The 24,091-nt window shown below is 41.6% G+C and overlaps 1 protein-coding gene across 1 annotated transcript in view; it reads right to left on the bottom strand.

Annotated features, from left to right (window-relative positions):
• Positions 1-12,203: 12,203 nt before the first annotated feature.
• Positions 12,204-24,091, bottom strand: part of LOC118787851 (protein unc-13 homolog C-like) — a 109,572-nt gene continuing 97,684 nt past the window's right edge. The window contains exons 29-33 of the mRNA XM_036543573.1: positions 23,060-23,140; positions 20,323-20,470; positions 14,099-14,191; positions 12,829-12,988; positions 12,204-12,555 (exon numbers count right to left, since the gene is read on the bottom strand). Coding sequence (XP_036399466.1) covers positions 12,261-12,555; positions 12,829-12,988; positions 14,099-14,191; positions 20,323-20,470; positions 23,060-23,140 — 777 coding nt within the window. The 3' untranslated portion in view covers positions 12,204-12,260. The remainder of the gene's footprint in view (positions 12,556-12,828; positions 12,989-14,098; positions 14,192-20,322; positions 20,471-23,059; positions 23,141-24,091) is intronic.

The raw sequence follows: 24,091 nt of genomic DNA, 5'->3' as shown, positions 1-24,091 counted from the left end.
AAAAGCATTGTTTATTCTTTTCTCAGCTTGATTTTGGAAGTTGAGCACAGCTGTTGCTTTCAGAAGAAAGGGTGGATGTGACACTAAAGAGGAAGTGAATTAAGAGTTTCAGTCCCACTCTCTTCCTATACTCACACACAATACAGGCTGACAGAGGAGCTCCAGCAGGCTACTAAATGCTCATCTACAAGAATAAAACCCATCCCCACCTTTAATCTGTGGGCAGAGAACTGCTCCTATACACTCTATTGTACATTTTGCACTGGAAGAACAATTACCTTCTTGTTACTGCACTTGGCTTCACAAATCTCAGAGCCTTGTGTTTCATTCGAAACATTGGAAGTTCACAGAGAGCCTTATGAATGAGGCCGGTTCAGAAGGCTTCCATCGACCAAAGTCTGGGCTCCATATTTGTTTTTCTCGGCTTCTGGCATGATTCATGCTGCACACATGGAAATATGAGCTCGCTGCCCAGCATGCGGAGTTGTGACAGATCTTTGCTGTCTATGGCTGCAGTTCAGATACTCTTGAAGACAAAAACTACAACAATGGGTTGACAGGCTCAAAAACTGTGACTCCTGTGACACTTCCTGCTGAAAATGTAATGTATACTATCATATGAGGTGAAAGAAAACAATTACACTCTTCATTACTGGATGTGTGGGGTTTTAGTAATAGGCCATTATGATTCACAAATCCAACTCATAATAAGTTTGGAAATCATACATCCTATCCATAATAAGTTCTGAAATCCAATTATTGAACGCTATTCCTAAAACAATTTCCCTAAAAGGGCTGCATATGTTTTCGTGGTTAGTAACCACATTAAATTATAAATTAAGTTATAAATGCCTGTCATGTTTAAGCCAGGAAACAAATTGCTTATACAGTACCCTCATCAGAAGACAGCTTGGAAGAAAAACAGCAGAAATTACTCATGCTGGAAATGAAGAGATGCAATTTCAGTCAAATGATGATAAAACTAATATAGGCTTGGGAAGCAGAGAAACCTCAGCCTCCATGCTGCTGAAGTGTGTTACATGTCATGATTTAAGGCATCGTGCAACAGTGCAATCTGCACTGACTTGCTAACCTCACATCATCAGGATAACTCATCCCATTCACTTGCATCAGGGCTGATGGGAGGTGAAGTCTAGAGTTAAAAGTCAAAAAGTGCAGTAATAATAGCACTGAACTTCACCTCCCATGATGCCTGCAGTGAACCATTGTGTGCCACTTTGCAGAGTCAGCTCCCCCCATGTAAGTCTGCTCTGGCTTTGAAGTAAGGTGTGACTACATGCTGAGTGACCAGGCATTGCTTGAAAGCCCTGTAACTTCCAATCACACATGCTGAGAGGAGCCTTCCCTACCTCCTCTGCATGCTGAAATTATTATTCTCTGATGAGGAGCCAAATGACTGGTGCAAGTCAAACATGAATTTGTCAGTTATGGATATGGGCATAATTCTGTCTGCAGAGCTGAGGACGGGGAACTCTGACAATGCATGGTATGAGCGAGTGAATGTGTGAGCGAGTGAATCTGAGAGAGAGAAAGAGAGAGCGAGGAGGAAGACAGACCAAATGCAGCGCTAGTGAAATGCCCCGTGGCAGCAATTAACAGGGAGACAGCTGGTGTTTCCTTGCTTCCGCTCAGCTTTTCAGTGTGAGAGATTTTTGTGCCACCTAAATCCATCATTCAGAGCACTGTATTGTATCATATTTTAATTAAAAAAGGAAACCAAAAAATGATTAATTCAGCATGCCCTCTCTTAAAAAGATCACTTCCTGATTTTCAGGATTGTCTGCTTTTAATCACAGTTTGACTGCAGTGTTGGCAAGGCATCTTTTAAATGCCAGGGAGCAGCAGTTTCTTCACCCTGAGCCCAGGAGCTTGACATCTGCTTGTTGTGTACTTCATTGGCATCCTCTGAAGAATAAACAGGAAATTATTGCTCAATTATTGTTTCATGGAAATGTTTCCGACAAATGTAAATTAGTCAAAGTATTGGGTAATAATCAGTGATTGCGTTGGCATGGAAACTGAATCAAGAAATAGGGGATGTCAGAAGACTGAAGGTATGTGGCATCAGGATGTCTATCTATCTATGTATGGGATGAGGACCATGGCCCATATAGTAAGTTGCCATGTACAAATCTTTTTCGTGTAGGCCTACATCCAGGTTGGCTGTCGCAATCTGCCCATTGTCAATGCAGGATTGCAATGCAGGGAAGGAAGGGTTTCCTAGCTCCGCCTGGGGTTAAAACCTGGTTACCAGTCCAGTTTCCTTGAACCTACACAAATGATATCAAAGGCCCTATCTTAAAATGGCTGCTTTTGGGCAACATAACCACAAATGATGTCACGCATGCACAACTGGTGCATTAATGGTATGATTGCTGTTTGACTTTTAATCTGTAAATAAGGACTGGCCAGTTCACGAAATATAAAATACCAACTCCAGTTATCATGGGCCTGTCATCATATCCATATGCAATCCCCTCTATCTAGGAGAGAAATAGTGCTCCGTTGTGTGTTGCAGAAGATTAAAGAAGCTACGGAGCTGGATATCCACGCTATGCGCTGAGATTTCATCTCACAGCCAAACCACTCTGAAGCAGACCAGCAAACGCAGCAAGATTAAAGGCCCTCTGAATATGAAATGATCATTTTCCCAAGTGCAGAATCCACAGTGGCATTCCTATGCATGTGCAGGGTGGGGCAGCAAAGTTAATTCACATTACGTGCTTAGACACATCTTTCGCGTCACATCTGCTGTGCTTGTCGTACTGACTTCCAAACAAAGTATGCTAAGAAAGCTTGTGGTCTGATTAGTGAGTCTGCATTTGTTTTTCTTTTTTAATACCACTGACAAAGAAAGACATAAAACTACTTGTGCTCGTCAATCATCAGACCACCACCAGGGATTTCAGCTCTCTGTGTGTCATAATCCGAAGTGAACCGTTCTTTGTGCATGCTGTCACTCCTGCAGCAGAATGCTGGCCATCGTTGGTTGTGCATACTTAGCTGCGTAATAGCCACATATATATATATATAGCGTGTGTGTGTGTGTGTGTGTGTATTTGTGCTTGTGAATATTGTACAATGTTAGCGGTGTTTTTAGGTCCATGAGCACCACAGAAAGCTTTGAATAATGCAGAGGGAGTCAGAGTAATGCTTGAATTGCATGTTACAGTGCTGCCGAACATCTCTAAAGAAGCAAAAGCCCATCTCCCTTTGCAATGCCAAGCTCGGCTGTGCAGTTTGCGATGCTCTGACCGCGTGGCTGCCTGGCTTCTGCAGGTATCCTGTCCTTACTTCAGAGACTAATGAGACAGAGTGTGTAGGCAGCGGGGGGCCCTGGGTCTGTGGCGGGAAGCGGCATCTGCAGCTACCGTCACGCTGGCGGTCAGACTGGCAGGATACCGTGCAGCGCTCACACACGCCTCTGCGGGTGGATGGTCTCAAACAGGGGTAACGAATGCGTGTGAAGGGAGGATGTGGAGAGAGGATGGATGCACGGGTCCGCGCAATCTATTTCAGGGTGACCCTGTGCCAGTGCGGGTCCGGCCCCATCAGGGGGGAAACCAGGGGTCCCTGATGAGTTCCTCTCCACCTCCAAGGCCAGCTTCCCCGCTCTACACTTCCCTCCGTGCTCTAGGCCCATAACTGCTGATCTGGGATTAGTTTTGCTGTTTAGTTTACAATGGTTAAGGTTACAATTGTGGTTAGAAAATCTGACCCAAGATTAGTGCTTATGGGCAACTAGGGGCGACTACAGTGGGCTCCACTGACCTGAGCTCCGCCCCTGATGTGCAAGTGGGCGTAATCCCTGAGTCTGATTTATATCTGAATAATTGAGCTTCATTGGATCCTCCCACCTCATCTCTTTTGGAGGAGACTGAGAATTAATCAAAAATTGAATCAGGAGTGCAGGAACTCCCACCAATCAACTCTCTACACTTTAATTTTTTAAACTCTTTTAGACTATTTTTTTTGAGAAAGATCAGTTTTGCAATCTTGATATAAAGGTAATTGATACAGAAAGAGATTTTACATGATCTGTGTTTTTAATATTTGTAAACCCACAACAGGAATACAAAAAATATAACTAGCTTTGAAAGGGTCCTGCTGTGATTCATGAGCCAGTGTGTTTAAATGAACTTTAATGACCAGGAGATTAAATTAACACCATTTTAAAAGACTAAAAAGTAGTAACACTGCTCCAGTTGTGCTCTTGCTGTGCTAAGCTAATATTTATTTTCATGGCATTGTAAACAAATTGATTGAAAAATATGTGTCTGAGGACTAGAATGTGAATATTAGGGACTGTCTGATCAAATCTCTCAAAGTACAGAGATCTTTGAGAAAAGGCTCTAAGTTTTATTACTTTGAAGCTGTGGAACTGTCTTAGAATATCAACACCTTTTCTCCCAGTGGCTCTGTGGAAATTCACGCTTTGTTTTGGATCTGTGGAAGGGCATCCTTTGTGTTGGGACTGTGGAAAGGCATGCCAAACATTGTCATGATTTCACGTTTTCTCAATTTTTCTGCTGTTTTGCAGAAAATGTTCTCCATGCCCACAACTCACACACACTCACTCTCTCTCTCTCTCTCTCACACACACACACACACACACACAAACTTTTTTCAGGTATTAACAAAAGTATAATCATATCACATTAAGTTATCATGAAGGCATTAATGAAAAATTTAAATAAGTTGGATCAGGAAAGTCGAATTAGTTTCTATTGAAACCTTAGCTGGAGTATCTGCAGGTATTCATTAGGCATAATTCTTGGTGGAGGGGGCATTACAGTGCTAAAATAGGTTTTTTCCCTCAGGGAGCAGGTAATAGCCCAGTGAGTGTCTGTCTGATGATGAATGAGAGGAAAGAGAGAGGAAAAATGTGGGCTGCAATTTGAAGAGTTTTATTACGAAACACATTTACTCTGTGAATTATTACCTCAGGCTGGATTGTACTGTCATGGGCAGCGGTGACATTAAAATGGTGTGACCCATAACCCATTGACCTGACAAAAAAACCCATAAACCCCTTCTTTCTCTTGGGAGATGGGCAGCCAAGGCTCAAGCTGTGGTAATGCCTTGCGTCCCCTCTTGGGGAGGGGCAAAGACACTTTTTATGAGAAGACCACCAGTGCATTTTATCGTGGTATGTGAACTGAGCTCCCTCGATGAGTAGCACCATTGCACATCATGAATTATTCCCTCAATTACAGTGCCCAAAAACCTAGCTACATTAAAGCCAAATGCAGGCATTGCAGGGCAGGGAGAAAGCACAGCTGAGCCATGGCACGGACACTTACAAAACCTTCCCCAAGCCTGTGGGATTAGGGACTGCCGGGGTTGCACACCATGTTCCTTGACAAAGGAGATAGCTTTGGGACAGCTCTGGGACTCCGAAAAGGGGTATGAAAGAGATATGAGGAAGGGGTGTTCTCTGCAGCAGGAGGGAGGAGCCTGCCTCACACAACACCCAGGTGGATGCCACGAGCGGCCAGACCGGAGCGTCTGTGTCACCATCGTCATGATATATTTAGGCCCGGCTTGGTTTTAGATCTTAATAATGAGGTCGTATGCATGTCCTGACGGAAACGATTCAACCCTGAGGATCCACCAGTGAGCATTCAGTGATTTACTTCAGTGCGCTGAGAGCTCCATTTCAGCTCTCTTGCTCTCTCGAGGTTTATTACAGTGTATATAAAGCACATGCATGGGGCCTTCATGCACATTCATGTATGGTAATCAAGCTAGGAAATCAGCCAGGCTTTATTTTATCCAGATAGGGACGACGTTACCTGCACTGTACTGACACAAATTTAATTTGGTCAAATCGGATTGCAGAGAAAGGACAAGAGGGACCGAATTGCCCTCGTGAGACTCGCTCTCACTCCTGAGAAGAGAAAAATGAATTACAGTGTATATGACTGAATTTGTGAAAAAAAAAAAACCCACACTTCAAATGCCTGCGTCTTCAAGGAATTCAATTCTCTTTTATGTTTTTTACACTCCGGACCCCTTTTTTGCACTCTGCACGTGCTGTCTCTTAGTTCCTTAGAAGTATGAATGGACGTTAAGAGAGCAGTCATTAACAATGAGTTAAAAAAAAACAAACAAAAAAAAGGTACGTAGTTCCGCAAACAATGGTCAGATTTGTCTCAGTGGGCTTTGCCGGTTTGCTGTCTTTTTAAAAACGTCTAATCCCCCAAAAGCCTCCCTAATTGTGGATTGTGAATAACAGAGGGGAGGGATGACTTGTTTTATGAAGCAGACTGTGAGTACATGATGAGTGTAAGAGCGCTTGGCAGCTTCGCTAGCTTTCCTTCTCTCCTTCTCTCCTTTCCAATTAGAGGCATTGTTTCTCACTAATGGAAGGAGCACCATTCACAGGAATGACACTAATAGAATGAAAAGAATCCGTGGCTACACAAGAAGCCCCTACGGTTCGCTACTGGTTTAGACCAATCAGCTGAATCAGCAATAATTCCATCAGAGTGTAGCATGGTGCAATGAAGTAACGAACACACTTATAGCTCAGCTGCAGCTTCTAGTAATGGTAAAAAGTCATTTCCTGTAGCAGAAGCCGCAGATAGAACTAGTCCTGCTCTAGGGATGAGAACATGATTGATTAGTTGAGAAATACATGAGTCTAAACCTTACAGGAGGTCTCTTATACAAAAAAAAAAACAAAAGCCAAAGCTAGTGTAAACAGTTGGTCACTGTCATTGCCAGTACCTGTATTCATAAAGGTCATGAGAGTATTCTTATTTTCTCTGGAATGAGAACTCTGAAAAAAAGTATTTGCCAAACATGATGGCCTGATAGCACCTTTCAGCAAATTCACAAGGGCAAACCCCCAAACAGAGCTTTCTGTGGCTACTAGGAAAGCCATGTGACATTTGCAAATCTGCAGTGAAGGGTTTATGCCAAATGTTGATGTGGCATGGGTATCAATACACCTATTTTTATGTTACATGTATGGATTATTCTATCCAAACAGGGATGTTATTGTGAAGATAATACTTCGAAATTCTCAAATCTCTGCTTTTCGTTGGTTAGGATTCAGCTCTTTCTACTGGATCCACTGTTCTATCTGTGCTTTATATTTGCACTCATACTTGTACAGTTACCGTTGTTTCCTTATGTGACATCTGAAATATGTTGTTGATATACTACCAGATTAATGTCCACCATAACTGCTTGAAGTCCATTTAAGAACAAATTAAATTCAAAGCAATAGTATGCAGACAGTACTGTCCTCTTCTAATATAGTTTTTAAACTGTAATCACCTATTTAGCGACTAATTTCACAATTCCCATTGAAACAAGCTGACTTGCTGAAAACTGTTATTATGAAAGTTCCTACATATGCGTGATGCAATCCATCAGTTTGTAACTGCTCTCAATAAAAAGGATATCAGTGCCAAAATGTAAATATTCAATCCAGGTGCAAAGTTTGCTCCAAGCTAAGTAGCTGGGAGAAAATGGGACATTGTCAGGAGGAAGTATGGGCTAGATGTAAATGCAAAATCTACAGACAAACAGCTTTGGAAGGGGTTGCACTGTGCTTCAATACTGTCGTCCCTCACATTCAGCGTGGGTGGAGGAAAAAAGCATTAGTGTAATGTACTCTTTGAATCGAGACAGGATGCTTCTGCTTACCTTTAGTCACTGCTATACCAAGAAATGTATTTTATGTCTTCCTTTTTCATTTCATAACTCATGGTCACTGCTACACATTTGCTTTTTTCCCCATTGTCAAATGACACAGGGTCATCATAACCTTTTGGGGGGAGACAGCCTTTTTCATTGGGTAAGCGAATGCAGAATGTCCATCACATAATCTCTTGCAAAAATAATACCTGTCCGATTTAAATGGTACCTCCTTCATAAATTGCTGTCATTGTACTTCTCCAAAACATGTGTCCTTTCAGGAAATCTGCAAACTCTGTGTTTTCAGTCTTTCTGCAATCATTTCCAAAACTGAAGTACATTTCTAAATATGTAGAAGTCCTGACAAGGACTCCTAACTTTTACTGGTTTAATATAAGACTGCATTTGTATCTGCACTTGTAACATATAATTGATCAGTGTAATCATATTTACATAGAAAAAATGTAGCTGTACTTTTTGGCAGACTTAATCTGCTAACTAAAAAAGGTTTACCTTCTGAGCATATAAAATGTGTGCTCAATATTCTTAAATTTATTGCATCCCTCTGCTATAATATAGCCTTAATTAAATTCAAATGCTGTAAGTTGTTTTAATAGGGAAGAGTTTAACTGCTGGGTCAAGGTTAATGTCTCTTCACTTCTTGCGTATGTATGGTGCATTTTTCTTCTGCCTGAACCGTCAAATCAGTTAGTTTCCTGGAGATGATTCCTCAGAGATTCAAGCTGCTGTAGTTGATGTTTTTGCTATGCTTGCACAGAAGTAGAACAACTTTTAAAGGGTGACTTCAGGTTTGGTAGGTGGCCAAAATAAGTTTTGGACTGAAAAAAGGAGTGAAATCCATTTCAAAGTCTATTGGAAACTCTATAACATATTGAAGATGAAGCAAAAAAAAAATCAACCAAACTAAAAACAGAACTACCATCAAGCATGTTTCCAACTGAGCTATTACCTGTGTGGATGGCTGGGATGGAATTATTACACTTCAAAAAAAAAAAGTGCTTTACATGTGCTGTGTTGCTTATTATGTTACACTGCACCATCTTATCTTAAAAATTTAACCTGCATGAACACTTGTTTATGGGCTTTTAATTGGCAATGAACTGATACAGATATGCAAAGGGGTACTGTGTTTGGCCAAAGACCAAATACATATATATGTGTGTGTATATATATATATGGTTCTCTGGATCTGTCTGGTTTTTGCTTTCCAGATGGCAAAAACAAAGATAATCGAAATGAACTGGTGGAATTGCTGACATATATTTCTTTTGATGATTGTTTTCACATCTTTGATCCAAGGTTATACACGGACTGGACCCCCCTCCGTCCTGCTCTCCATTACTTTGCATATCAAGGTCGATTTTCATTTGAAGCCTTGGTGAACTATTTTCAGGGCTGTGATTTATGCAAGATCCCCAGAGTATGTGATATTTGCTGCTAACTGATGCATCAATAATCTTTTGATTGTGCAAAAACAGTTGCAATTATTTATAAAAAAATATGTGCTAACACATACATAAAGAATATAAATATATACACTACAAAAAACATTAATGAAATGCATATTTATTGCATGGTCCCACTGTGAATTTGCTTTGATTTCATATGTTCTCAATTTAAAGGCAGGAGCAGTGATATCAGATGTACAGTAATGTTCTCCAGTGATTGGCTCTCTAATATGGTATTGGTTGTGGGTGATAGGTAATGGAGGAAATAAATTACTTGTATGTTCACCCTAACCTAGGCATGAATTAGAGAGGCAGAGATAAGGAAATGCTATGGCCAGGACCTGGAGCTTCAGCCTCTGTTGGTTGGGTAAGAGGGCATTGCCTTCACGCTATTGTCTGCCGGGAGATTTACTGGTGTAGTGAATGCAATCTTGGGTAGATTGTTAATTTTGAGTGGGAGATCCGCTGCGTCCGCTCGGGCGGCGCGGATCGCTCCAACACCGCTGGGCCGCAAACTTGGTTTCCATGGTAACCAGCAGGGTATTCACGTGAGACTGCAGTTGAGCCCTTGCTGACACTGGGGGTGGGGGGGGGGGGGGGGGGGCAAAGGAGTATGGAATCAGTAATATATCACATCATGCCCGTGTGTGTCCTTCTGAAAAAAAAGGGGGGGATTTGTTCCGTTTCCGAACAATTGTGCATAAATGTCAATATGTGTGCGTTATAGGTTTACATTTTTCAAGCGCTCTAATTTAAACCAGCCACACACTGTGCAGACATCCTGCGAGTAAATCCTATGTTTGGGTTGCTGGAACAGTGAGGAATAATCCATACCAAATCTGATTTACATTATTACTTGTCATTTATGAAAATACATTGTCGTGTCAATATACTTCCTCAAGGAATCAGACTGCACTGTTGTTTCATATTGCTATCAATCATTCATCATTGGTCTAGTCTCAACAGCAGTGAGGTTCTTTCGGCGCTCGCGGTGAGGTAATGCTGCTCCTTGCTTACTGTGTGCCAGAGCGGCAAGATGACTTACCTTTCTACACACGTAGTGTTATCAACACTGCTGAAAACAAACCCTGCAGCATAACGTCTGCTTCAAAGACCGTGAAGTCTGAGAATGGGAAACATTCTTGTTATAGCCATTTCTGCATTGATCTGTGTGAAAAACAGGCTAAAATAGCAGATTGGTCACCAGAACTAGATAATGATTGTTCACCAAAGTCAGTGAAAAATTACATTTGAGATAGACACCCTTGATCTGTATAGCCTAATGTATACCTTGTATGAATACTCATAGGCAAACACATCTCAGAATGCCAATCTTCCAACAGGGTGAGGTGAAAGGCACAGACATTCTGGTTTTCACTATATGGAATGCTTTAGTAGACAAGACCTACTGAATGTCACTTCCTGGTAGTTGCATAGGGCATGGTATGAAAAATCTTGTGTGTGCAGTGTGGTACAGTCTATAGGCATGCAGGTAGTTAACAAGGTGCTTTACCTAATTGCTTCATTAATTATCCAGCTGTAAAATGTGTAAAAACATATGCTATACCACCCTAGATGAGGACAACTGATCATCAAATAACTGATAATATACTGCCTCTAATGGCACCCAATATGGAGGGTAATGCCTGTATATTGTGCGCCCAGCAACACAATTCTTGTTGTTTATATAATGTCTGGGAAATATATATTCCACACAGAATCCGCTGGATGTGGACCTTAGGACCTTTGGGCCATCCTGCTGAGTTTATGGGTTCATTTACTAGACTAACTGGAGTCAGTGAAGAATCCTTCAACATCCAAGAGATTGAGAGATTGGCAAGAAGGATTATTACCCAGCATGCTGCAAAAAGAGACATCTCTCTGAAATCCCTCTTTGACCCACTAACAAGTCTGGATTGAAGAAAACAAGACTATAGTTTAGAATTTCTCACTAAATATATTTACATGACATACAATTCGCCATCAGTGCAATACATAGGAATGTTGCATAATTACCAAATGTTAAACTCTTTCCTTTTAAAAGAAAAATAAATAAACATGACTGAAGCTGATATAACTAATAAGTAAAGCAACATTTACAACTTGGTGAACAGCTTCACGAAAACCCCAAAAATATCTCGGAATCACCCCATCAACAATCAGATATGTAGTGCTGAGAAAAGTCATATAGCACATGTAGATATATACTGTTCACACAGGTAATGGATTGCGTTTTGTACAAACATTTTATGTAACTTTGGCAGTTTCTCAAGAACAAAGTTATTTTTAGATATGAATCGACAATATCAAACTGTCAGTGATGTTACGCAAGCTTGCCTTCCAATGCTCATGTTCACAGTGATATTCAGAGAGGCTGAAAGCTAATGGTTAGAAAAAAACCAAAACAAAACAGAAAATGAGGAAAAAAAAAAGGAAAAATATTTCCACCCTGTCTGTTTAGACTGATAAAAACAGGAGGCTGTCTGCATTTTTGCCAATGGTTATAAAATTACAAAGACCTATGAAGAATCACATAGCAGTCATTGCCGTTTAAAAAATGGTCTCTTTTCAGGGTGGATAAAAATACAAAGAGTGGAGGAGCAAGGGTGTAAGACTCAATCCAATGGTCACTGTGAGCTTATGGGAGTCAGTGTGGCTGAATACAGGACATGCACAACAAGTGTTGTGTACAGCACTGTAAAAATGACAGTGCAAATGGAGAGACCGAACAGTCAGAACGATGCACAGTCAAAGAGATTATGAGTAACACAGGACAAAATAATCAAGCAAATTTAAAGTATACCAGCATCACCATTCTTTTAACTTTTTTGTTTTGTCTTTTTTTTTCCTCTGGTTTGGCACTTTATCTGAACAAAGTCCTGTTCAAAAAGACTAAATTTACTGCAGTACAAAAAGGTATTTAATATCTCTTTAACATAACTCGTAGAATATAATACTTCATAGTAAGTATACGGTAGGTAAACACTTGTACATACTTTAGTTTAAAATGAACATTCCAACAGATGTTTTACATACATGCACAAAAACAAACGACACAACTCTCCTTCGCAGTCAAGCTATCCCTCAGATGTACGCCCAATTTTAAAATCAATCAATTAATTACTTTTTTTCCGTTACTTCTTCGGGAGACCTTGTTTCTGACTTCAGGCGTACAAACTCTTTGGCCACTTCGTCGTTGGTCCTCTGAGAGAGTATTCTTATGATGGTCAATCCCGTCTCGTCCATGGAGATGCTCTTCACCAAGGGCTGGCAGACCGTGTAGTTCCCCTTGTCTGCCAGCTCTCTCAGCTGTATGACGGTCATGCCGATGACGCGGTCCTCCCTGGCGAAGCAGTAGTCCTTCACTGAGATGTGGAGCTCATAGGCCTCGGGCCCATGCTCGTTACTCAGAATACTGGCCAATCGGAGAAAAAAAACAAGAAGGATCCCGTCAGTGAGAGTGTTTCATACTCAATGGCTCGCACAAATAGGTAGCTATATGAAATTAGCCTAGTGACTTCTAATAAGAGGAGTATTGTGCTACAAGATTACAAGATGTGGCAGCCACTACTTTCAGTTACTATAGTTCAGTACAGTATGTTTTTTCAGGTTCAATTATGTGAAGACTACAGATACTTTCATACATACTTGTACATAAGTATACAGCGTCAAGGCTGGTATGACTTACAACTGGAATGTTTCATTGTACTTAGGAGACCAGGTGTTGTTCTTGGTCTTGGTGCCAAATTTGCGCTTCTTGTCACCGAGTTGAGGCCCCAAAGCGGTGACCTCGACGAAGGGGCGGAACATGGCGCTCGTTTGCCAGCTGAGGTTGTTCACGGCCAAGACTGGAGGGACAGAGGACACAAAGAGATACGGTGAGGAGGCACAAGCGGCCCTGGGCTGCTCCGTGTAAGACATCAGTGTCTGTTTGTGCTGCTCTGTGTAAGATTTCTGTGTTTCTTTGTGCTGCTGTATGAAAGATATCTGTGTTTCTTTGAGCTGTTACGTGTATGATATCTGTTTCTTTGGGATACTCTGTCTAAGATGTCATGTTTCCTTTTTCTGACTGAAGGAACACAGTGCACACATGGCCCATGGAGGACTGTGTCATGAGTCTCTCTCCTGAGGGATGCAGGAATTTATTTCACCTCTAAACCTCAGACGAGGACTGCTCCTACTTGGCTCTCTCCAGAGCACACAGACCAGTGAGCGGTCAGTCACAGCTCAGGGCAAGGTTGAAACCCAGGGTGGAGTGTTTACCCTGTGGCAAAATGTGTAGGATATGTGTGAATGCATGCTGGGGTCAGTGTGGGGTTGAGTCCATCTGGAATCTACAGAAGATCATTCACCTGGGGCTGGATGGATAAGATTTAAAATGGCTGTCCTCATGTAGTATTGCAGTATATAACATGCTCCTTCAAAAGGAACCAATTTTTAATATTGTGGACTGACTCATTATTTTGGTTGAGTAGAGTTCTGTGGAATGGTTTTAATGATGCCTTCAGAGATACTGCCGTTCATGTTTTTCCATGTTAATCCTAAAACAGCCTGATGACAACAACAGCATGCCGGCCTTCGGTGCTTTTTTTGTGCCTTCCCTGTTTCTTGATCACATCAACTTTTTTGTAATTATTCTAATGCCCTATTTGCAAAATGCTGTTTGTCTTACATATTGCAAGCCCGTAACCAGCTGACAATAGAACAAAAAACAAAGTTCATTTCTTCTTTTGTTTTTTAAAGAATAAAGACTTGTAAATATTTAATTGTGCTCTCAGACCATTGTATTTCACACAAGAACGTCTGAACATCGGTGTTTGAAAGGAAAGGTTCGTATACCTTTCATTCTTGATCCTTTGTTGTGTGTCTGTATACGTGACACATGAAGCACAAACAGCAGATAAAAGCAGCCAGCAGGTGTCTCTGCTGAAAGAGCTCCAGGAGCTGGTGAGACCCACCTTTCACGCTGACTTTGTGCTCCCCGGTGCCAGGGTGGGAGATCAGGTCCACCTGGATGGAGAGCTCGCCCACGGATCCATTGGATGACTGACCTGGAGGAGCAATCAAACAGAGCACGTTGTGTGGATGGAGCTATGCTCATGGTGACTCAACTCAAACAAATGCTGAGATCCAAAACAGAACAAGCTGAGAACAAAACATAACTTCAGCAATGAGCATAATGCTAGAAAGCACAGTCAAAGCAACACACGCTAGAAAAAACTGCCCACCAGAAGGTCATCCACACTTTGACAGCGCTAAGTGGCTATGTAATCAAAACAACTGAATTTCTTTGTTTTGGGCCTTTTGGAAATGAAATGCACATTAACCTGCTGCCAGCAGTGAGAATGCAGGGTGACTAACATTTTAATTCGTTTCTAGAAGGAAAATACAGTCGTTTAACACATGGAGCCAGAATAAACAGATCATCCCCAATGCTGAGGAATGCACGCCGCCTCTGGTCATTTCAGAATGCTAGCTTTCAGACTCAAAAGGTCCCATCAAAGCAATGCACAGAGCAAACGGCACCTATTCATCCAAGCGAGGAGATAATATGAGATGGAGACAGCTCAGGCAGATTCTCGCTTTCACACACCAAACGCCTGTGTTTGCACAATACCTAATCAATAATTTCCAAAACAGGTAGCATTTATTGACACAGATAATGGAGCAACAGGAGTTCCTGATGTATGATAATGACGGCTGATTAGACGGCAGGGGGAGGGAAAGGGATCAGCCAACAGCAATATACAGAGACTGACACACGCGTTTTACTGCCTCCGCCGCCTCGCTGCCAAAACTCACCCAATGCTCCGCCAAGGATGCTAATGTGCTCGCTGGCGATTCCACGCTCGTCACTCATCTTAATGCACGTGATTATCGCTCTGCACGCCACTCACGATGGGTCTGCATGTGGTGCACAGCTGTCAGGACACACCTTGATGCATTGGATCCGGTGTCATGCATCCAAGGAGCGGGCCGTACGCTCCCGTAACAAAAGCGCCATGAACGCGGACCGCGCAACTGGCCGGCATCTGCGCTCGCGCGTGACCTGTGTAGGGCTCATTGGCACCGGCCGGTTCACAGGGCCCCAATTAGCTGTGACGTCGCTGTAATTCTCCTTCATCATCCTTCCCAAAGTGCGTCTCCCCGACTAATTCCAATATCGGTGGTCATCACCGCGGTGCTAAATGAAATCACACTAATCTGCTTTATGATCGTTTGCCTATAATGCAGATCATTTTATTTATTAAGGGCTTCTGAGATAATCACACTGAGGTGACAGATTAAGGGATGTTCACCTCAACAGGAACTGTAATAAAAATCTGATATTGCTCTCACTGTCACTGCCTCTCAAGCCATGTGGTATATGATTTGCAAAACTACTATTTTATTGTACTTGGTGTGGACTATATCATATAAAGGCTTACAGTCCACATGGTCTGCACCAGTGCATTACCATAAACGTACAAATTCATGTGTCAACATCTTGTGTATCACGGAAAACTTCACGGTATGCCTTAGAAAACCAAAAATAACACTTCTTACACCTCTGATTTCTGTGAAGAGCACACAAACTGGTTGTGATCTAGAGCATGCTCATGAGTCATTCCAACATTCTGCTTCATCTGCATAGTGCAACAAAGAATGCACTCTAATTACTGTACTTGAGGACAATGAGGAGATTTCCACTAAAGGGCTGGATCACCATCATAAAAACAACTCCAACAGTCATTACAGCATAGACTTCATTATAGCAGCTGCCTTCCCCATAATTGGAAGTAAGCCCTGGTCACAGCGAATGATCCGGATGGAACAATGCACAATGCATTCAGGACACACTGGGAAATGTTTTAATCTTCCACTATTATCATGATCAAAGCAGGTGTAGACATTCGGCTAGACAGAAATGACTGGCTGCAAAAGATGCCCACAGTTTGTAACAATAACCAAAGAAAACATTAGGCACAACTCCACCAAAGTCTTCTCTTGAGTGGGTAATTCATTCTTGTTCCAAACATGAAGCATATTCCCTTTTTTCTCCCCAATATCTCTTTTCTATTTTTTTTCTTTGCAGCTTCTTCCAGTGTTCAGCTGCACTACATTTAATACCAAGGGGGTGGATTGCAATGAAAATAGCTGTGAGCAGAAGTCTGCAATGAAATTAAATTTGGACAATCTTATCTTTCTTTAAGCGAATGACTTCTCCATAAGATGTATTACCATACATTAGATAATACAAATTTATCTTTTGGAAGTCTTTTAGACTGTTAAAAAGGGTCCTTCTGTGGTGATGCAACAGAATTAGAAATTCTCTTGTTATGTTTCTTCTTTCAATGTAGGGAGGCAGAGGGTCTTTGATAAGGACAATAGAAATGAAATTCTTTGCCTCTGCGCAGATCAATACAGATTCTGTCTGTGCATTTTGTATAGGTTTCAAAATAACGATAAAGAACAGGAAGTGGGCTCGAGACATTTTGGCCCCCATGGCGCACTGTAATTGATGGAGCTGTCACAGTAAATAAAAAAAAGGACCTTTGTAGACCTTTGCGGTTTGCTCTATTCCTAAGAATTCTTTACTTGCTCATTATTGAATTTCTGGATGACATCTACAGCTACTTGTGCAGACATTACCCTTTCGTCCAATCTAAAAGAGATGGACAGTCCGGGATCTCTGTCATTCTTGTCGAAACAACAGCAGAGAAGGAGGCAAAAGCAGTGGCTTGAGCTCACCACTGTGTATTTGACAGGCCATCAAAAGCCATCAGGGTAACCAGTTCAGAAATCTGACCCTTGTGTGATTTGATAGCTTTTACTCCTCAAGGTCAAAAAAGAACTGTTTACGTTAAATATGTGGGGTCTTGAGAAGATGCCAGAACTTGTACCATTCTCAGCGTAACTCCAGTGGAATCAGGCAGAGAGCTCTACTGCTCAGTGTTACTATGTTCTATTTTTGTAGAAAGCAAGTCATTTACACTCAGAATCACCTATTCCAAAGAGGATGTAAATTAAGTAATTAAAGTCTGAGGCAGCCGGAGGCCCCTCAAGTTTCTGGAGCTACTTTTGGCTTTTCGATTTAGAATGCTGGGAACTGGGCTCTGTAGTGGTTAGAAAACACAACTTGTAACCAGAAGGTCTGAGGTTCTGTTCCAGGTGGGTTACTGTTCTTTTACCTCTACTAGGTATTTAACCTCAACTATCTCCACAAACATCCAGCTGCACGAATGAATTGCAAATTAAAGTGGAATCGATTTAAGTCAACATGGATAAAGGCACTAAGCAAACAATGGTACCTATTTATAGATGCATACTACTTATGTATTTACTCTATAAATAGGAATCATTTTATCAGAAGCAGTACATTTTGCTAACCCAAATAAGCACGTGGAAACAAATGGGGAAAAAAGATGATGTGTCATGTGTTTATTTGGCCCTAAACACCCAGTCAGCAGTTAGGATGATAAATGACACCATATAATGGTGCCCTTAATCAAACGTCACCATATCTGTAACTGAACAAGATTTATTACCCTAACGCACATTGAGTGCCACACTGATTACCTTCGCAACATGTTCAATTACATCACTCTGTTCGGCACATCAGTTATGACTCGAAATGTGGAGTTGGACGTCATGCTTAAACAAAAATTAATCAAATGTAACCAAAACATTGAGCGCCTTACTCAAAAAGGGTAAAAAAAATCAGTGCCTAATGTACCTCCCTTCTGGTCCTGCACCACTAATGAGCAAGGTCTCAGCCTGCTGCACAATGTTTAATCTTCGGTGCTTTCAGGGATCTGTTTGCTTTGGAAAAGATTCGGATCTCTGGACGGATGCCTTCAGTTCATTTATTTACAAGCAGTCTCCCGTTTCATGATCCTCGTTTATGATGATCCGCGTTTACGATGATCAAAAAAAATGCCGCCGTTAATCGAGATTTACTAGGAGAGAGAGGATGGGGAAGGAGTGAGAATGAGAGAGAGAGGGAGCGGGAGTGAGAGAGAGAGCCAATGATAACTGAAGTGAAAAGAAAAGCTGAAAAGGACACTTTTCAGGGATCTTTAACTGTGTTGCCTTTAACTTATTTTAGTTGGTTGTTTTCACCTAGGGAACATGCAAGAGGGAGGTGAAGATTTACTTATTCAAATTACCCTTTTGAGTGCTCGCACCTGTCCAAAGACTGACCTGTGTCTCGCTGTTCTCCATGTTCCATCATTCCTGTCACGTTCGTGTCACACCGCTGTCTATTTATACTGTGCTTAATGTGTAAATACTTTTAAATGTACAAATATTTATACAGCATTAATAGCTTATGACTGCTCGAGCTAACCCCTCATTCTGGAACACAACCCCCCATAACCTCACATGGGAATAGGGAAAAGAGGATTAATCATAAATAAAAATATAGTGCTTTTCACAGTATATATACATTTATATATATATTATATTTGTACCCTCTGGTTGTATTTCTGTGTTAAGCAGCCAGGGAACAGTTCAGACTGAGGTCTACACTGCTGAATGCTGTTGTGACAGACAGGATTGCACCCACAGAGAGAGTTCTCCCACTGTCACAATCGGCCAGAAGCTGTGCTACACAAAGGAAGTAATTATTCCAATAACCCACAACAACACAGAGAGGACCATAACTACACACAGAAAGACATGGCCAACTTATGCATTGGCAATGAATCCCTGTGGATTAGGGCTTCTGTTAGGCTCCCAATGTAGGTCATTTATTTCTCTGAGACAGAATCAATACAGCAGCTCGAGCGAGAGGAGACGTTCTGCTTTAGTGGATTGCTGAGGGATTGTGGTGTTAGGCTAGGCCCTGCATCCAACAGCCATCTGAGAATCCCATCTCGGGCCCAGTGCTGGATTCATTACCAGTGCTGAACTGGTGTGGACAGAACCCCAAAATGCAATGCTTTCTACAAGGAGTGAAGATTCTGTGGTGGATTTCTGGGCCAGTCAAACTTCAGTGATGTCTAAAAATACTGCTCTCTGATGAAATGCCCTGGAAGCAAACAGTTCAATGTTGGCTTGTTGTACTGTACATTGCTGTGCAGAGAAGAAAATATTTATTGTCCTGGCTGTTACAGTACAGGACACAAGTGTGATTCTGAACAAATAAGTGTCTATAAACTGTTTATAACTCTCAAGATACAAAAATGTCATTACATGTTCTTGAGGCGTACTACACTGTACACATTAAAAAAAAACACTTAGATAAATAAAGATAAAATAAAGATAACCTGTATTAAGGATACAGTTGTGGCCCCAGACACACCTGCCTTTTTTAGCTATATAAGTTCCCCAGCAAATCATTATGACATGGGGAATTGCAACAGTTCTAAACACAACATTACTGAAAATGGAAAGCACAATGTTGTCAGAAGGGCTCATGAGAACACCTGTCTTTATGTTGACACATATCTGCAACTATAACAACAAATTATCATCGGTCCTAAGCTTTGAAACTGATAACAGAAACAATGAAGCAATTTAACTTAAGAACAATCATTTTATCGTGTGAAATTATCTACATAGAGCCACACAACAAAATATTTCCCCTGTTAAATACAAAAATGTTCTGAAAATAGAATTGATCACGCTTGACCAGGTGGGGAATGTGCAGGTTCCTGGGGCTCGCCGTTCAGAATACTGTAAATAACATTGCGTGACATCTTCTAAATGGGCTACAATGGCATCGGATGGATTACAGCAGGACATCCATCACTTCCTGCAACTGCAGCCAGGGCGGGGACATTTGACCAGCTTTGATGGATGCTCTATTTCTTTATGCTTCATGAATTATGAACCCAAGCATGAAAGGTAAATATATTTATAAAGCTCAAAATCACTCCTTTCTGGAGCCACTGTGCAAGCATTAACAACAGGAGGCACACAACCGGGAGTATTTCTTTCTATCAGCAGAACTGGAGGTAATTACTGATGTATTCCCCTGAGAACTGTACCCATTAAACCAGTTAGCCAGAACCTCTGGCTCCACGCTGAAATACTCCTCGATGAAACGGAGATATCTAGCTGCAGATTAGGACCAGAAAGATCTAATTTTCACCAGACGTGGCATACACTGGTAAAACAGCAGCTAAGGATGAAACATCACATGGCCCTCTTAAACATCTCTACAATCAAAATAAATACCAATATGTACAATCCTTACCTTGTGAGGTCTGGGTGCATATATACTTCTTGATCAAGGCATCTGTAGTTTGTGTGTAAAGGCTGAGAGCATATTTCAAGGACTTCAGATCTGGGCTCTTCTCAAGGAATGTCTTCTTCAGTCCATTTCCTCCAGCATGGAAATATTGCTGTGGAGGAAAAAAATGTTGATGTTATTTACATCCACACATTTCATGAGGCACACATTCACACATGCATGCAGACACACACACACACACACACACACACACTCTTAATTTATAAATAGATGTTCAGCCTGGCCAGATTCCAGAATCAGGAGAGACAGCAGAGAATTGAAAAATAAAAATCCTCAGTATTTACATTAACTCCAGGCTGACATTTCACACATTACATTCTATAAATAGAAACATTCTATTATTAATATTTTTTTTCCTCGAGGGAATGGGGTGGATTGCTGGAATCAGCAGAAAGGAAAGCGAGAATAAAAAACGCATGGCGATTTTCCCCGAGTTATTAAGACAGATGAGGTTTGCCTAATGTCAAATGCTGCTTCCCCTACCTTCCCCTGAAACAAGAAGGTAATATGCTGTCAGTCTCCATGTTGATTCCTGTTCTGCCTCCAGGCCTCAAGGAAGCCTGAACAGGGCTGGGGGGCAGCAGCTATTAAAATGCTGTCCAGACCCATGTCACTCGCAAGACAGCTACTTAACCCTCCCCGAAAGCCCTGACAATTATATCTTGCAAATGGAACCCATAATTTAAGAAAAATTAGATAATTGCTTTTTCGCGGGTGGGATTTCATCACAAGATTAATTTTCCCCGGCAGCTGATGAATAGTGCTGTTTACCTTCTGGCTTTGCCTCTCTAGATTATTCAATGCTCCATTGATTTGTCAGGTAGGTGCGTCAATTGCCACTTTTGTAATGCACCCTGAATAAACATGAGGGAAAATTATTTAGCGTAGCCCAACATTCCAGTGTGGAACCTACGTCCACTCAGTCGTGAGGAAGGAACGAGGGTAATAATGGCACATGTACAAAATTACAGCCACACTGCAGCTATCATACACGTCACTGGAATTATTCATGCTATTCAGAGAGGGGTCTCTTCCTTTGATCTCCATTAAAACAGAACGGGTTCAACGTGAACTGGCACTGACCTTTCTTAATTGCCACAGCTTTTGAGTGAACTTTCAGAATAGGTCACATATAAATTCCCTGCAGACGAATGGTCAAAGCCGCACCAGCAATCAAGGTTAATTGATTGTCAAAAGTAACAAAAGTATACATGACGTATTATTTCTCTGAAAGACCCCATTTTAAAAACAAAGGGATGAAAGCCCTTTAACGGTTAAATTTAGAAATATTAGCCATAAGAAAAATGACAAATGATTGTGATTATTAATAATATTGACAAGACTGGGCCTACTATTTCATTACACATTTTATCAATAAAATGATTCTTTCACCACTTTCAGAATTAAACCAAACAACAATTGACAAGAAATTACAAAATGGGTTGTCATAAGACTAAGCGCACAAAGTCAACACATGGATTTTTCAGTACGACTGAACTACATGACCGTACAACAAGCAAGGTTTTTTCTCCCAGACTACTCAGGATATGGGAGGCAAAGCCAAGCACACCTCTGTGGTGTATCATAGCTCCTTGTAAGTGATGTTACATTCAGACTCTACTACATGTGACAGATTAAACATCACTATATCGTCAATTTTCCATGCAGACTTGCCTAGTGATGCTACCACTTTTCTGTCAATCCAACATGGCTAGCATCTCATCTGCTTAATTCATAAGACAAATTTTTGGTGCATTTTTCTCCTCATATAAACCATGTTACTCAGCTGTTGGGGTGAACCTTACAATTGGTAGCATTAAGTGTTTAATTAGATTTAAAAGCACACTATTCACAACTGCAGCAAATGCATGGTACTGCAAGTGCCCCGTTTTCTCATGAGGACATTTTTTAGAGTATGGATTAATATGAGAGCAGAACTGTTTTATTAAACCATGCCAGTATCATCCTTAACATTCCTTAAGGCTTTGCTTAACTTTGTGGATTGGGGCTTTTCATTGGAATACAGATGAAGGGTTCCTCTCCATCGCGACTGATCTAAGTGAGGAGGTGGTCTCCTTGGAGACGCGAGATTCAATTAAATTCTACCAGGCATTGCGCCGCGCGAGCGCAGTGAAGCTTTCGCATAGGGTCCAGCCGATGCCAGCTTCCGCCTCCATTACTCCAGCAGAGCCCTCAAAACAAGCCTCCTTCCCTTCCACTCCTTAATTACAAAACTGCTCCTGCCTTAGGATAGCCTGACATCGCAGCACCACTGAGAATAGTCTGCCGAGCTCTAACTCCAGCGCAGCTGCATAGGGGTAGGTGCTTCCGATAAATGTCAGACTGTTGGTGGTTAAGCCTGTACAAAGTTAGGTCCTTCTGAAGTATTCAGGAAACAGCCATTAAACTGCAGCAATGAGCCCAGTGCAGATTAGACGTAGGAGGCTGATAACGAGTGGACTGAATGAGACACGGTGTGATGGAACCATTACAAAAAAGGACAAGGAAGCCTGCCATAAATAAACAGCCAAGGGTAACAAGATAGAGAAAGGGTCCAGTAATTTACCATGAAATGGAGCTAAAAAGAAGGCCATCAGCAGAACTGGGCTCACTCCTTGGTCACAGGGGATGAGGGGATGATCTGCCTGGCTTAATGGAGGGTGGAATGGGGGAGTCATACCTTGATGGTGGGCAGGACCAAGTCCATGGCTGCACACTGGCGGGGGGTTAGGCTGCGCGCCTCCTCTCGGATCACATGTTCCTGCACAAAGAAAAAAAAAAAAACAACCAAACAATACTCCTTCAGTTCACAGTCCTCTAAGATTAAGCAGAAATCAGTTGCTACGCATGACTGCCAATGGATGATTTCATGAAAAAGCAAAATTAGCTGGTACAGTTTTCCTGGTAATGGATGGTTGCATGAAAAAGCAAACCTAACTGGCACAGTTTTCCTGGTAATATTTTTGAGCGATGCTCTACTTAATGAAATCACTAATTACTGATTGCAACTAAAGATCCCTAGCAATGGCAGAGTGCAGTAGAGTGCTCTCCTCACTCACTGACTCACTTATTTACTCACTCACTGACTCACTCATTTACTCACTCACTCATTTACTCACTGACTGACTCACTAAGCAGTGACAGTACCTTTGCTTTACCACTAGAAGGCAAAAGGCACTAATGAGGGGACCCACCACAGTATTCCCAACCCCCTGCACTATTCCTGCTCCGGTGAAAAACCGGAAAAACCAAACACAGAATACAAAAACAGAATACAAACAATAACCAATACCAACAAATACTGTATATAATAATGACTAAAAATAAAAACAGCTCTATACATTCCAAGGTGAACATCTTTGTGTGTATTGGAATGCAGGTGAGAAAGGGATGGCAAATCCTACAAAAGAAACACAGCCACTGCATTCAGTCTATATTGTGACAAGCTGTCAATCACTTGTCCACCCAAGTCCGTTAAACTGCAGAGACAGTCTTTCATGGCTGCCATTGCCATTCTCAGACATAACATTTTCTGCAAGGAAAATCCCATTATCCACAAAATCCTCTAGCTGTTGCATGAATACGTGAAAACAAATGAGAATAAGTAAGCCAACAGTATGATTCTGAATTATTGCAATGTTGCGTAAGTTTCCTCTCTGTAACAAGCTGCACAGATCTGAACTGGCCTCTGCGCTGTCTGGATGTACATGCT

Source organism: Megalops cyprinoides, chromosome 13, assembly GCF_013368585.1.
Source record: "Megalops cyprinoides isolate fMegCyp1 chromosome 13, fMegCyp1.pri, whole genome shotgun sequence".
NCBI lineage: Eukaryota > Metazoa > Chordata > Actinopteri > Elopiformes > Megalopidae > Megalops > Megalops cyprinoides.
The sequence above is the reverse complement of the archived record's forward strand: the minus strand, read 5'-3'. Positions and strand labels throughout refer to the sequence as shown.